Source organism: Siphateles boraxobius, unplaced genomic scaffold, assembly GCF_051911475.1.
Source record: "Siphateles boraxobius isolate OS27281-9 unplaced genomic scaffold, OSU_SipBor_1 16, whole genome shotgun sequence".
NCBI lineage: Eukaryota > Metazoa > Chordata > Actinopteri > Cypriniformes > Leuciscidae > Siphateles > Siphateles boraxobius.
In genome coordinates this window covers 12,465,422-12,481,543 of record NW_027508766.1, presented here as the reverse complement: position 1 = coordinate 12,481,543, position 16,122 = coordinate 12,465,422, and the positions used below count along the sequence as shown (strand labels likewise).

The 16,122-nt window shown below is 37.5% G+C and overlaps 1 protein-coding gene across 1 annotated transcript in view; it reads right to left on the bottom strand.

Moving 5' to 3' along the window:
* Window positions 1-14,430, bottom strand: part of rasa1a (RAS p21 protein activator (GTPase activating protein) 1a) — a 57,270-nt gene extending 42,840 nt beyond the window's left edge. Inside the window, exon 1 of the mRNA XM_077231598.1 lies at window positions 13,047-14,430. Coding sequence (XP_077087713.1) covers window positions 13,047-13,414 — 368 coding nt within the window. The 5' untranslated portion in view covers window positions 13,415-14,430. The remainder of the gene's footprint in view (window positions 1-13,046) is intronic.
* Between the last annotated feature and the right edge of the window lie 1,692 nt (window positions 14,431-16,122).

Below are 16,122 nucleotides of genomic sequence, written 5' to 3'. Positions count from 1 at the left end.
TCTTTTTTTCCCAGAGAATGACATCAGACTCAGTGTAAACAGGCCATGAAGGTGATGATAGACAGGGCAACTTTTTGGGCAATGTAGCCGTCAACGGGCGACCAGATGAGACACAGGGCCCACGACCGAACTAAATTATCCAGAGAGAAATTTATTGCCCATTTTCAATGTGAAAGTGCCCAAGCAACAATCGCTCGGCAAGATTGCCCAGCAACATTGCTCAAAAAGTTGCCCTGTGTATCATCATCTTTAGGCTAGTGATTTCACCATTCTTCCTTCTTAGCAGTAGAGTTCAGTTCCGGTGTCGACAACAAGGGTAAATAACCGAACCCTCTCCAGCCTTCACATCCAGATGGGATATAGACAAGCACAGCCTTCATCCTCCTGAGGAATGCCTGATCGTGTCAGTGCTTGATCACTAGCTGGTGCCTTCAATGAATAGATCCATGAAGTCAAAAGTCTCTTTTCCTCCCAGTAAATTGATGCTTGCATTAAATTAGCTGACGTGCACTGTGCCAAAAGCCAAGTGTGGTGAAATTAAGAGCATCTTCAGTACACACTGATAAACATCTCAGAAGATCTACAAAAACATTTGCATCTGAGATGACTAAAGCTAAAATACATCAAGCATGAGTGCAAAAGGTGTTTGCCTCACTTCCCATTCCTCTGTTTTTCCGTGAATCGGGTCTGTGTTGAGAGGGACAGGTGGAACTTTCTTAATAACACTCAAACCACTCACACGCCTTGCTCCTTTTTGTGCCTTCCTGTAATGGAAATCAACTGATATGTGCAGCACGGTGGACAAAAATAAATGGTTACAACTACAGCAGGATGTCATCAGCAACTTCATTCACAGCTTTGACACAACAGAGCTTTGAACCATAAATAGAATTGTGAAATATCCACTGACTAGTTAACCATGTGATCGTTAGCCCATAAACATGACATTATAATGACAATTCACAGGAAAAGTGGCACTTCACGTGTGAAGTGAAAAGGCTTGTTTGACTGCAATATTAACCCTATAAGAGAGTTAATGTTCAGCACTCAGGTACTTAAACCTCGGCCTGAAGCACAAATCTCTCGGCACTTGAATATGTTATGATTTCCAGACAATGGCTGTGTTTATAGATCCATATAGCTTTGAAAAAAGAATTGCCTTTTAAATTATTCACCAACAATTCCATGAAAATATTCTGTCAAGATACCAGGGAAGCATGGCCATATTCTTCCTGCAAGTTTCTTCTTCATAGATGGCTCACTGAAAACAGGACATGACCTTTCTGTGGTTAGTCCATGCCAGCCATCAGGGAAGTAGTCGGACCTCTCAATTTACAACACTTCATCTGGGAGGAAGCAAGGGTAGAGTGGGCTTGTTGAGACTTGATTGAGGGGTCGTATTCGCTCTCTTGAGCACTTTCAACACATCCGTCTCTTTTTATAGGTCTCGACTACCTCAAAAAAACTCTAAAGATGTCACGTCATTGCTCAGTATTACAATGATGAAACTGCACAGCCTTATGTTAACAGTGCCTTTCAAAACTGATGTCAGCTGTCATCTGAGCTCATCTCTCATTCTGCACAAGGAGAGGAACTCATGATCTCCATCTGATCCCAAGAAAAATAGTATCACTGTTGTGAAAACACCCTGACAGTTTGAAACTGATGAATAAGCAACTTTGTCCTCAAATGGTTTAAAACATTCATATTGAAGGAAAATACATCACTAATTCAACAGCTTACTACAAGCACTATGCAACCATCCTTAATTACAAATTCATGCATCAAACATCTGTCCACCGGAGACCCTTTTAATTATTTCATAACTAAACATATTGTTGATAGTCAAAATATATTATATAAAATGTAAGAAAATAATTCAGGTCAATAATAAATCTTCAGTGAGAACTAGGGCTGGATGATATAGCTTTAAAAATTCTCCATAGTGTTTTTGGTGATATTCAACATCTCAATATGTATGCATTTGCTAAAATTAATTAATTTTTTATTTATTTTTTAATAATTCAATAATTAACTTTTTTTATTTTTTATTTATAGACTCCAATATTACAAAACACAGTAATAATAACCTAGAAATATTTTTACTTAAATAGGCCTATAGAAAAATGCTAACATAAACTCTATGAAGTAATTCATTGTACAAAAATATATATTTAATAGTGTCAATAGTACATAAATGTATTCTTATTAAAGTTAAAAAAGATGATTCAGTCAAGAGCAATGAAATTGTTTGGGTTAACCTTAATGGCACAGACGGCCGGAGATGTATAGCTGCAGTCACTATATGACAATGCAACAATCTAATATACTGATACACATGCTCTCACTTGCTGTTTATGTTCACTTAAGACATAAACAATTGTGACGGGCATTTTGACACATAAGTGTGTGTATTTGACAGTTCAAGCCCAAAAAGGTGACAAAGGCTGTGTTCACACTCTTTGGGTATGTTTAGTTCGATTAAAACGAACCCCGGCGCGATTAATCACCCCAAATAATATATTTATACAACAGTTCTTTCAGGTTCTCGAATTTGATTGGCTATGAGCCTTTTCCAGATGCGCGATATTCACACAGTATCAGGACTGGAACCATTTCACCGTTTGCATCACTCCGCTTGTGGTGACTGTCATGGCAGTCGAGCAAAATACTACTGTTGTTGTGTCACAAAATGTAGTTTTACGAGTTTTTAAGGAGAGTTTTTAAGGAATTTAGACCTCAAATATGTGACTCATATATAATCATAGTGCCTATTTTAGAATCTCTTTAGACGCTTTAGCAGATGCAAGATCCAGGCCGTCCAGTGCTCATGTACCAGCAGAAAACAGCATCTTGCCACGAACATATCGCTTTCCTCAGGGGACATTCCAACTGATTTTTTGGATATATTATAGACATCGACCTGAAGAATGAATGCAATATCAGATGCAGGTAATACACTCGTTTATTTGATCTCTCTCTCATAATACCATAACAATCTACTCTACATAATACAATAAGCTTCATGAAGCGACTCAACGTTCCTTTGTTACTAGTTGCACTAAAGTGACGTTTTAGAAGTAGTAACGGAGGCCTGGGCTCAACTGTCAATTTGAGATTTAAATCTGTGGAGAAAGGAAGTAGTACTGCACAAAAGAGGGTTTTTAAAGACACTCCGTTGTTTCTTATTTATTTACTCCCTTGGACCGTCGAAACACAATATTACACTCGTAGCCAAGCGATATTGCTGTATATCAGCACTCTGTGATTACCTATGGCCGAATCACATCCGTGCTGATATGCAGCCATATCGCACTGCTACTCATGTGATATTATATTATATATATATATATATATATATATACAAACACATAAACATAATATATATAAGAAATGTATATGATATATATACACACAACAAATGCCACGAAAAAAACTACCATGAACATTTTTGAGTGAAGACGAAACAAACCAATAACTGAATCAGCATACTTAATTGATTGCGTAAAATATAGATTCACAAAAATGTATTGATAATCCCAAATGTAATCCCATTTTTTCCAATATTAAAACATCTGTCTTATATGTGTAATAAATCAGCTATATGTGGCAAGAACAGTGCTTATCAATTTCAATAAGGGAGTACTTTTTTATTATATTATTAATATTTTTGGAAAGGGAGAACGGAACAAACTAGGCAAATAAGGCAAAAAAAGGAAGTTCTTGACTCCATATTCTGCCAGTCTGAGCTCTTAACAGCAGCATTAGTGTCCCACTTACGCTGAATTCATCCTCTGCTGCATCCTGGGCTCTCCGACTCGCTCTCATTCACTCACAAAGTAATCCCACTCAGCTGCCGAGTCGCTGGGGTCTGTCTCTGTCTCACCAGACAAACATCCCATTTGGTTGTCGCCATGTCCCAGAGAACCTGCTGTACGACTGCGATCGCCACACGGCTCTTGAAGTCAGGGAGTAGAAACTATGTCTGCATGAGAGTAAGGGAGGGAGGGGGGGGGGGGGGCTCTAGCTCACATATGGTCGGCACAGTTTAAGATGATGTCCAAAAGAGAAATAATCCACGCCGGTTATCACTCCTTCAATAGTACAATTTTAGATGCTGGAGAATGAAGACCTTTTCCCTGAATTTGCCTTGTCTGCCTTTGACATCCTTTCCTCTGTGAAGGCGGTCACTCAAATAATGCAAAGTATGCAGCGGCTCAGCAAATGAGAGCAGTGGGAGGGAGGGGACAAACGGGATGCGAGACGCCAAGAACTCTACGGTGGGAGGACACAACCTGACCACCACTCTGAGAGACTAACATGATAGTTTATTCCTTATGATATTCATCATGTCTGCACATAATGGTTTCAATTGTTAAACAATGGTGTTCCAAACAAATCTGAAACAGTAAATAATAAATAATGGAGTGTCAAAATTGAGTTTTCCATTTTGGCCTATTTTTTTAATGGAATTTTTGGATCAGACAACCTAAAACTTTCTCACACCTTTCCTTTCCTTCAAACACCAAAACAAAATCGTCACACTCTGTAAGTGAGCAAAACTCTGGAGGTTGGAACATCAGTAACCAACTGGTTTCTTAACGACCAACCATTATGTAAAGTGCCAGTAGCGATGTCATTTTTCAAGAGTTTCCACACTGGAAAAAAAGGTGGAGGTGAACAGGGTCTGTGAGCAGCTGCCAAACAGCTTTGTTTTTCTTCACACATGATGGAGCGTCACAGCTTGTTAGAGTCAGCATACGGGGACTGTCCTCCAGCACACAGATGGATGACTAAAGAGCCCATCTTCAGCAAGCAGTTACTGTGCAGCCGGAGCTGAAAAGGGGCCACACGAAGGATGGATTACACATCCTCAAAGTTCTGTACAGTGATTCACGAATCTGCTGTTAGTTGAAAATGGGCTGTGTCTTTTTCAATCAAATGAAAAAGTCACTGCGATGTAAAATTAAGTGTTTTTAAACTTGACATGGTTTACTAGTAATATAATTTGGTTATCTGCAAACTCATATCTTCTAACTTTTTAGTGTTAGTGACCAAATTTAAGTCTGAATAAGTTTTGATTTTATATCTTACTGAAAGTAAATGAACTTTTATTTTAAACAACAGCTCTGTCCAAAAAACAACTTAGATGAAGAAAAAGAAGAAAGCTGTTCCAAACGTTAGGAAAGTATTTTGCCTCCTAAGAGACTTTGTTTGCCCAAATCCAAAATTTCATTGAAAATACCAACTGTAATGCCATTTTTCCTGCTTATTTTAAATCAGAGTCGATATTAAAACAACTGTCTTATATCATAAATGTGCAATAAATCAGCTATCTGTGGCAAGAACTGTGCTTAATTAAAATATAAGTGAGTACTTATGTTAATATTTTTGGAAATTTAATTTAATTTTTACTGAAAATAAATTAACTTTACTTTCAGTAAAATATAAATTAACTATTCTAAAAAAAAACAGCTCTGTCCAAAAACCAACTAAGATGAAGAAAATGGAGAAAGTTGTCTAAACGTTATGTAATTATGTTGCCTCCTAAGAGACTTTTTTGGCCAAATTCAAAGGCGCCATAACAACTATCCTTCACAGGAATGACAATTCCAGACTGTACTGAATCAAGCTCCATGAAAAACTAAAGAATTTGTTTGATTATTGTTGATTATAAATACTTAATGAAAAACAGACTATTTTACCTAAAATACATTTGATTAAATTATGGTTGAAATAAATGATGGAGTTTCTTGCACGCTCTTAAGGCTGGAATACACTACATGACTTTTAAAATCTGAACGATTTTAAACCACTAGGCATCATACACTTGTCAACTTTGTAAACAGTTACGGAGAAAAACTGGCCATTGTGCACTACACTATACTGAGGGAAGGATCATACACTACCAGACTTTTTAAATCAATCCGAACACAACAAACTCACACAGACACACGCGTCTTGTTGCTAGGAGTATCGGTAACAGATTACAATGAGAGTTAGAGGTGAGTGGTATAGTCAGTTGTTTTATCTATGCTGACGAGTCAAATACTGAGGCTAATTTGTTACATGTTCTCTTCAGCCCGATCTCATGAAAGTGCGTATCTATAGCACAAATTTTATTTCTCGTGCCATTTATACGCCAAAAATAGTTTTTGCGTGCATATGATATGATACGTATAAATGGCACGAGAAATAAAATTTGTGCTATAGATACGCACTTTCATGAGATCGTGTTGGTGCTGTTAATTGTATCGATATTGTATTTTATTGCAACACTGGTAGATAAAGTACAGCTTCAGTTTCAGTAGCAATATGTCATACACTAGGCTTGGGCGGTATCCAAATTTTGATACCGTCAAACCTCCTCCCTATTTTACCGGGGTATACGGTATTACCGTGACTAATTAAAAATTATGACATAAGGCTCAGACAGCGTCACCAAACTGTTGGCTTGTGTCTACACCGTTCAGAAACTGAATACCAGATCGGGCAAAAAAAAACACAAAAAAAAATCAAGGGCAACCCGTGTACGTTGTGTCTGATCCTTGTTGACGGCATTAAATGTAATATGAGCCGGAGCCCTATTTAGACTCGACTATTTTTAATACGTGGCCCGTTATAATATGGTGGCGCCAAATAATTGTTTAACCCAGGTGCTGAGGGGGTGGTAGATATAAATACTATTTATAAATGAGCAAAAATGGGACAATTAATAATATTTAATTATTTTAATTATGAAAATTTTATTTATTTTATTAATTCATTTAAATTAAATTAACAAGCAACAAGCAAGAAGTGCATTTGTAAATCCGGTGACGCGCGTCCATTGATTTTTATTAATACAACTTTTCTGTCAGTGCTGCAAAGATTAAGTTGACGATCGCCATCTCCTAGTGAACGCGCATATATAGAGAGAAATGCAAATCATGGATTACATAATCAGAAGGTATAGGCTAGCCTTTTTCTTTTCGTTTTGAATTGTTTCGTTTAAAGAAATTGACGATTGATATCTCCGTAGTGAACGCGCCTATAGAGAGAAATGCACATCATGGATTAATCAGAGAGTATGCTGCCTATATTTCTTTTCCTTTTGAATTGTTTCGTTTTAAAGAAATTGACGAATCGCCATCTCCATAGTGAACGATAGAGAGAAATGCACATCATGGATTAAATAATCAGAGAGTAGGCTAGCCTATTTCTTTTCGTTTGGAATAGTTTCGTTTAATTTGATGATCGTCATTTCCGTATAGAACGCGCATAGAGAGAAATGCACATCATGGATTAAATAATCAGCGAGTGGCCTATTTCTTTTCGTTTTGAATTGTTTCGTTTAATGAAATTTCAAGCTTTATTTAGATATCTGTCATGTTTGTGAGACATACACTGAGTTTCAGTTAATTTATGATCAGATTTCAATGCAAGTGACCGCGGCGCGCCAGCGCACGATCATGTCATGATTATGTTGTCTGCTATATTTGATTCTTATTTATTATTGGTTGATAAAAAAAAATTAAGATACAATTTATACAAAACGAAATTCACTTTAAAGAAAGGCCTTTTACAAAATGAAACTTAATTAAGTGGTCAATGTCTCACTCCCACTGCATCCCATCTTACTCGTGCTGTTCAGTTTTCATTATCAACGTGAAAAAAATAACATTATAATATTTTAACAAATATAAACTAATGCGCTTAAACTAATGCGCTTATTTAATGAACTTGGGGCAAAATGCATCCTCGCAGCACTGAGTGGCTGGTTGTTTCGGAGATGCGACATTAGGTTAGAGGTGTTTCCATCTCTCGCGGTCACCTTTTTTATTGCAACATTTACAAATTGCCTAGTCAGTATTTACCGCCTCTCCCTTCTCTCTCTCCTCCACACTGTCACTTGATGAAAACTACATAAGCATTTTTAGGCATTGAATAAATTATATTTATTTATTATATATAAGTGCCGGTAATGACGGTATTGAAACTGATACCGTTGCTATTTTAAGACCCCGCGGTATACGATATTACCGAAATACCGCCCAACCCTATCATACACAACGACAAGCGTTCTAAAATCGGCTCAAAAATATCAAACATGATTTCATGTCCTCCAACTGGATGGAATCATAGTCTGAAGAAAAAAATCGCATTTTGTGCCCATCATACACTACACATTCTGTGAGATCTGTCAACTCAGACTGCTCAAAATCTTCAGACTGGCACAAACTTTCGGCAACTATTTTCGACTCGCTCAGACAACAAATCGGGGATTTTTTGTTGTTGTTGCATAAGTCATATATTCCAGCCTTTAGTTTAACATACAGAATTTTAACATACAGTAGTAGAGTGTTGCAAATCAGTCACTTCTGAGGTTCCATTTCAGTTAGGATACTCCCATAGAAGGCAGACATCTATTCAGAGTCTGAGACACACAAGAGAACAGTTCAGCTTGTTGAAGGCACTTAGTTTTAGAACAGATTTATAAGGCCTAAATGTTCCAAATAAAAATATTTTGGAAAATGACAAGGCTGTTGCCAACTGTCAAATTGGGCATAAATATAGCCGATAACCAATTATCTCAAAATTTACCAAATATTGGTTGATTAATCTTCTTCCACAATGTATTGCTAATATTCATGCAATATCATGAATATATCATGAAATTTAAGAAATGGGTTTTCTAAAAAAAAAACTGAAATGATAAAAATTATTTAAGTTTTTATAATACGGACAAGCATAATATCAACTTGGCCTATTTGACCAACATTCTTCTCAAGAAAAATCAATAGATGTCCAGAAACAGCAAAGCAATGATATTAAGCATGTGCAATGCTCAAATAAATCCTGTTGCTCAGATTTTTTAAAAGAAGGAACAGGGAGGTGGTTAAAAGTAAATGCAGAAAACATTTTAAGAGCAATTTAGATATGGTTAAAAACAATCAGTCCAAAAGAATTGTTGCTCTATACACATATGGTCGTGAACGCAGTCAAAAAATAATAATTGGAGAAGTTGTTCCGTGCTATTTTAATGAAAAGAAAGAGGAAAGAAGACTTTTCTAGTGCATAAGCCTCTCGAATGCATAAAGAACATATTTCAGCGCAGTAACCTGCAGTTTCAGCTCACAGTGCCACTTGGCATTCCAAAGTCCCTGTATTTCTCAAAAAAAAACAAAAAAAAAGTCTATTAACCAGCATGGGTGCTCAATTAGCCCTTGACTGAGAGTGTGTTTCTTGAGCAATTGCTTATCTAGAAGTCACAATATGCACTTATGTTGATCTCCAAATCAAACTCTCTTTCCAGCTCTTGAGGGAAACTGTTTATGACTCAAAATCCTTTCTAATCTTCGTGGAAACAAAATCAACCTGCTTTTTCTCCACAGAGCTGTTTGTTTGCTTTCAAAGCCCAGTGTTTGAGAGGAGCACTACCCAGCTCTTCATGCACTCTCCTTTTTGTTTTTGTTAAACAGTAGAAAACATCTGTGAAATATTTATTCCACTGCTGGCATCATTGTTTATGAATGAAGTGCACAGTAGTGAGGCGTGAACGATCATGGCTTTCTTCTCTGCGCGACTAAAGCACTAACTTTAGTCACACATTTCTGACAAGCAGGACCGCATCCAAACCGGAGAATGTGTACCACACTGTGCTGATTCAACCTACTACTGCGAGAAAACATTGAAACAATTGCCTCAGTTGAAAAGAAAATGAAAGTGGATATGGAAATGATGAAATCAATTTGAATATGTAGCTAGTAGCTATACACTTTATACAAGTTATGTACTTCCTACACAAGATCAACTTTTTTTTTTTTTTTGTCAGAATATACACCAAAAATAAAACGACAGAGCCTGCAAGTTGTTAACGTCACCAGCACCGCATGGGACACTCGGGTGCTTCCTCTTCACTGCAAAGGTGTTGCACATTTTAGACGTGCACTGAGCCATAAGCCGACACAGGCTTCTATTATGTTACAGCCTAAGTCATTTAGAGCAGATATGGGCTGAATGTGAATAATACCTCATCATGGAGCAAATTCAGCAGTCGCTGAGTGCATGCGGTAATATAAGCTTATGGAGCACCTCTGGTTTAGCGTGGCGTATCAGAAAGCAACTCAGCCCAGCCTTATAGGCAGTCGAGTCTGTCAGAGTCAATAATCTGGAAGCTCTGAGGAAACTTTCATCCTAATTGGGTCACCAGTCTAAGGCAACAGTGCATCACAAGAGTGGACTGTATGAGCAGAGCAGCAGTGCACAAATCACAGGTCAGGTGTTTCTCTTTTGCACTGCGCAGTAGGCCTACTTAAAAAAACAAAAACAAAATAAAACACTGAAAAGTATCAATGAAACTGAAAGCCTAGAGAAAACTCTAATTCATCCCAACACTTTCAGTGACAAGTTTCGGCACTTTCAAGGAAACCACTGACAACAGGGCATTATATCCTAAAGAACTATCATTGTGAAAATACATGATTTACATTTTTTTGCTTTGAAAGATGGGAGCTGCTGTCAAAAGCGTCATGCTTTGGCTTGATCAATGAAATAATCATCAGTTTTGCATTACAAAACTTTTTGTACTTTTGTTTGTATTTTAAAATTCAGTTTAAGAATGAGCTGAAACAACTGTGCACAATATAAAACCCCAGGCCCGATTATCAACCTGCTCTTGAGCAAACAAAGAAATAAGAGAGCCATAATAAATAACACACTATCATTTAGCTTATCGTGATATAGACTAGGAACAGAGTGTGACCAGCCTGACATTCTTCATTAGATTCAGCCACTGATCTTGTCACCAATGTGATAATGGATGACACAGAAAGCAGTCACACACATTTATCAGTAACTGTGGATTCACAATGTGTGCAGAAGGAAGGTCTAGATTCATACAGGCATTCCAAAAACTGTACTAATGCAATGCAATAATGCCGGGTTGTTATTTATTTTATTTTTTTACCCAAATGCTGGGTTGAGCATGTTGAGTCATTTTGTTGGTTTGTTTTTTCCAAGGTTGGGTAAATTTTGTGTTTGGCAGCCATTGGGTAGGTTAGTGGCTGGTCAATCTCACTGACAGCTGAAACAACGCACCTCTCCCCCACCCTCAGACACAACAACCCAGCTGATGGGTTACATTGAGGGCGGGACTTTTGCACCCTCATCAGGAGAGAGCAGTGCTCAATGCCCACATTTCATTGGTATGGTTACTTTGTATACATTTTATTTCGTCATTAAAATCTTTACTGTGCTGTAAATCATTTAATTTAATGCAATACAACATACAGGGATGATATGTCAGTCAGCTAAATGAGTTAATCATTTCACGACTGCATTGGTCGTCTCACATTATGGAAACGGCTTTTTCCTTGAATAAACTGAGTTTTATGCATTATCATACTGAATATTGTTAATCTGGATGTTAAAATATGTTCTCAGAACTCTGTACTGCTTGTTTATGTGCAGTTTATTAGGAGCCGGTCACGATATCTTTTGTCTATGATAAAAAATGCGAAAGCGATCTGAGGTTTGCAGCTCCCCCGCCGAACAACAGCCCATCACCGGCTCAGATTTCAGCAACACAATGCTGTGCTTGCTACTGGAAAATATGTGGAAAATAATAGTACTAATCGAAGCCGAGAGGACTTTGAAAACTAGCTGCAGCGCGATTTGGCCATAGTGCTTTTAGTATATTTGTTGGCATCAGAAAAAAATAAGCGAAATATGGTCAAATTTTATTAACTATTTAACTTTTAAAAAGAAATTTTGTTTAACTGGATAAGCTGTATAGTTGTTGAGTTTTTTCACTAACATACACATGTACAGTTTGTTTTTACTTATTACTTCTGCGTGTTGTTAATCTAGTAATTTTGTGAGAGATTTTAATTTTTCAACGTATTTATGGTTCATTTTAAGTCAGCGATATAGTAATTTTAATTGTTGAGTTGAATAAAAACAACCTAGCACGCTGAGTCAAATATTTAACCCAACCATCTGGGTAAAACAACCAAATTGGGGTTGTTTTTTATCCAGCATTTTTTAGTGTACAATGCATAGGTCACAATTATACTCTACAACTAAAAACAAAATGATGCAGTGGTGACATACAGTTAACACAACATGAGACAACGTATCTCATGAAGAAAGATGGTAAAGTTATATGGCTATCCCAATATAAATAGCATAACAGCTAGTCAGCAACAGAATACATACCCTCACATTCTGCAATACAAGGAAGTAAATATATAAATCTGAAAGCTGCCTACCTACTGTCAAAAATATAAAGACATTGTACAAATGCAAAAAAGCTAATACCTGTTTAAGTGTAAGTTACTGCAATAAACAGTAAGAACTATTATAATTATTTTAACATTTACTATATTTTATATAAATATATAAATGATTTAACAAAATGTATGAATTGTGCAAAATGCACAACTAAAACTAACTTATGCAAAACTAAATATATGTAACAAGAAATATTGTTTAAAAAAAGGTTCAAAAATGATTTAATGACTAAAAAGTATGCATTACTTTACAAGGTATGAGGAATAACCAGTTATAGTGCGGGTTATATTTAAAAAAAAACATCTTATTTTGTCATCAGTTAGGCTATGTATATTTCAGTGTTTTTAATACATTTAAAGTGAGTTAATGCTTTATTACGTTATTTTACTGGCGTTTTATCTTTGAGTTGATAAAACACTTTATTAGCTACATCATTTTGGCTACATTTAATACTATCGTGTGACCTTTCATTGCACCACCTGAATTATCACAACAGGCAGGTTTCAATAGATGTTATACGATACTATTCTAAACGTATAGTGTTAAAAAAAATCATCTAAGCCTTGAAACTTCACTGTGTTTTACGGTCGATTTCTGGAAAGTGGAAACAACAACTGCAGGTCATTTAACAACAACAGAATGAGTGCAGAATACAGAATCAACCCAATAAATGTAGACCGCTTGCTAGGTTTTGAGAAACAGCCAATAGGATGATGCTTTCCCATCATGAATTACTAACATAAAATATAGATGTGTGCGAGATGAATCCTTACTGGTTGGTGGGCGGCGCAGAGAGGGGGAATACAACCTCCTCTTCCTCATATTCTGGCCCATCCTGTTGATCACTTTCATCCACACTCCCCTGCGCCCCGATTCCAGACGGCGGAGGGGGCGGCGGTAAAGGTGGGAAGACAGTGGGCCCGTCGGTGGGTGACATCCGGCTGCTGCCTGGCCCATCTGAGGAGGGAGACTCGCATCCAGCAGCTCCTCTCCCCGTGAGATCTTCTCCTCCAGCGCTCGGGTAGATCATCATGTCAGGATCCGTGACCCGTGCTCGCACGGGTTTGCTGTAAAGAGGAAAGTGGGTCGAGTCGGGGCCTCTGCTGCCGTCCGATCCCCTGTCCTCGCCCCTCACATCCATGCACGAATCTAGAAGACAGCCTGAGCTTCTTCTCCAAGTCTGTCCAAGCTTCTTCTGCTTCCAGTGTTTTAAAGCGACGGGAGAAAGTTTCCTGGAGAAGAGCGCGCGCGCACACACACACACACACACTCACTCTCTCTCTCTCACACACACACACACACACTCAGCTCCGCGGCTAGCACATGAGTTTAGGTCTTCATTGTTTCCTGAGTTTCACAAAGAGAAGATGGGCTTTTCTGAAGTGATACAGGAGAATTGTCCGAGTAGATGAGAGGATGATGTGTCGAGGCCCTGGTTCGGACTGGTGTCAGTTGTGGTATTTCATTGTCAGTCTTTCGGGATTGTTATTTTGTTTGCATTGAGTTCAGAAAACGCGCCGATCTGCTACTTTGGACGCTTCGCAGATGACCGCGGACGACAAACGTGTCGTTTCTCCTCAATCGATTCCGCTCAAAGAGTACGTTAAAGAGATTTCCTTTGCAGTAAATTGTCTTTTCTTCTCGAGATTGCTGGACTGGTGAAACATTTGCCACAGCTGCTCCCAGTCCCACTCCTCTCCCCAGCGCGTCCCCGCTCATGCGCAGACCAAGCTAGCCGATCATCGAGCCGATGCATTCACATCAGTGAGCTCGGCGATCTAGTAGAAGGAATGAAAATAGATTCCCTTATTCAAAACACACCGTTTCACCTTTGATCCTGAAGTAAATGTTGACCGCAGCTCAAATATTTTTAAATGTCAATAGTCTGTCCTTTCAACCTAGGCTGATATAGTGTGCTGATATAGTTGTTGTTGATTTTTGTTTTTAATGAAATCATATCAGTCATCGTTTCTGCATAAAATATTTTTTTTTTACACAGTGGCTGTGTTCAGATACGTTTTGAAATCACTAACTATTTATTGGCATAGCGTTTGTGGTCCCTGACTGTAAATGTCACATTAATGAATAGCCTAGATATTTTAAACTTAATGTGATAGCCTAACAGTGCTATTTAATAAATGAAAATTAAACAGAACTGACTTATCTTGTGTTTGATTCATTGTTTACACGGTAGCCTATTGTAGACTTACATTAGCATATATGTTGCTCTTAAAATTAAATCGAAAGCTGATTGCCCCATGAGTGAACTCCAATGTGACAGCTTTTTTTTCTGAGGATGAATCATTTATTTTTTATTTTAAATGATGTATTAGTTTATGAATTTATTTAACCACATTTTAAAACAGGAATTAATAAGTAAACAGTTTTAATTATTTATTTACTTTAATTTTTATGTTTGAATGATTAAATTGACAACTTATTTCAAACTTATTTTATTTTTCACTTATTCAACCTTCATAACGCTGCATGGTGTTAATATATACCTTTAAAGTTAAAACTATATATTTTAAAGCTGTGCTTGAGAGGAGGCAGAGATGTTGCTGGACATTTAATCAGGCAATGATTTGATGTAGCCATGCATGGGAACTAAGGGCTTGCAGATTCATTTGTGTTCATTGTTCCTTATCTACAGTCAAAACATATCTGCCTTCAGTGCAGAGGACTATATAAAGCTCAATGACATTTCTCAAATGTCAGGTGACCAAACACTTACCTCTGTCATGTTGATATGCACACAGCCTGTACATTGTACATTGCTGTGGCAAAGTTTCATAGGTGAACTGATTTGCACCTACAAGCATATTTTACACTCTTATAAATTACATTTTGGAATTTCAATATTAACAGGAAAATGGACAGATATGTCAATACAACACTTGTATTGAATAATTTAAATTGAAGTTTATTGTTATTTTACTTCAGAATTGTTTTATTATAGTTTAAATTTGATTATGTTTATATTTTATTCTTGCTAAATGAATCTTAAATTGCAGTATACCTACAGCATTCAAATGTTTTGGAGTTTAATGTTTTGTTTATCTTATGCTCACCAAGGCTGCATTTATGTGATCAAAACAGTAATGTTGTGAAACATTATTACAATTTAAAATAACTGTTTTCTAATTTAATATATTTTTAAATGCAGTTATTCTTGTGATGACAAAAATATCTTGGTTAATAATGTAACCCTCGTTCTCTGATGGAGGGAATGAAGACGTTATGTTGAAAAACTGACATATGGGGTCTCACTTGGGAGCCCCAATCCCCTCTGAGTTTTAGAAAAACGGGCAACGGAATTGGTGAGTCCTATCACTCAGGTTTTTGCTGAGGAGCCGAGATGTGGATGCCGGCCATTTAGCGGAGATTCAGGTTTGTGGCAGGAGGGACATAATGTCTGCCCAGGGAAAGACACAGGTTTACCGACAGGGAAACCCTATTGTGGAAGAATAAACATATGGGATTACCAAGGGGGAATCACAATTTATGAAGCATTTAGCCCAGTTCAAGGGTTGACCAACAGGGCATGCACTCAAGTATTGGGCCTGGTGTCGGACATCTCTGCCGTGTCTGACTGCTGAAGGATGTTTGAAGTAACTCTCTCCAGGTTTCACCAAGTGGAAACTCAACTGAAGAGCAAATAAAGCACTAATATCCCCCATTATAGGTGAATGGTGGTGCTGCTCAGAACATCTGAAGCTCTGTATGCAGTCCACGTAAACAAACAGGGAACGAAAGGGACGTAAGGGCTGTGTCTGCCTCCTCCAGGAGCAGCTCTTGCAAGTTCAGTGCCTGCATGGTCTTGAAAAGGAGTGGTGGGAACTTTGGGCA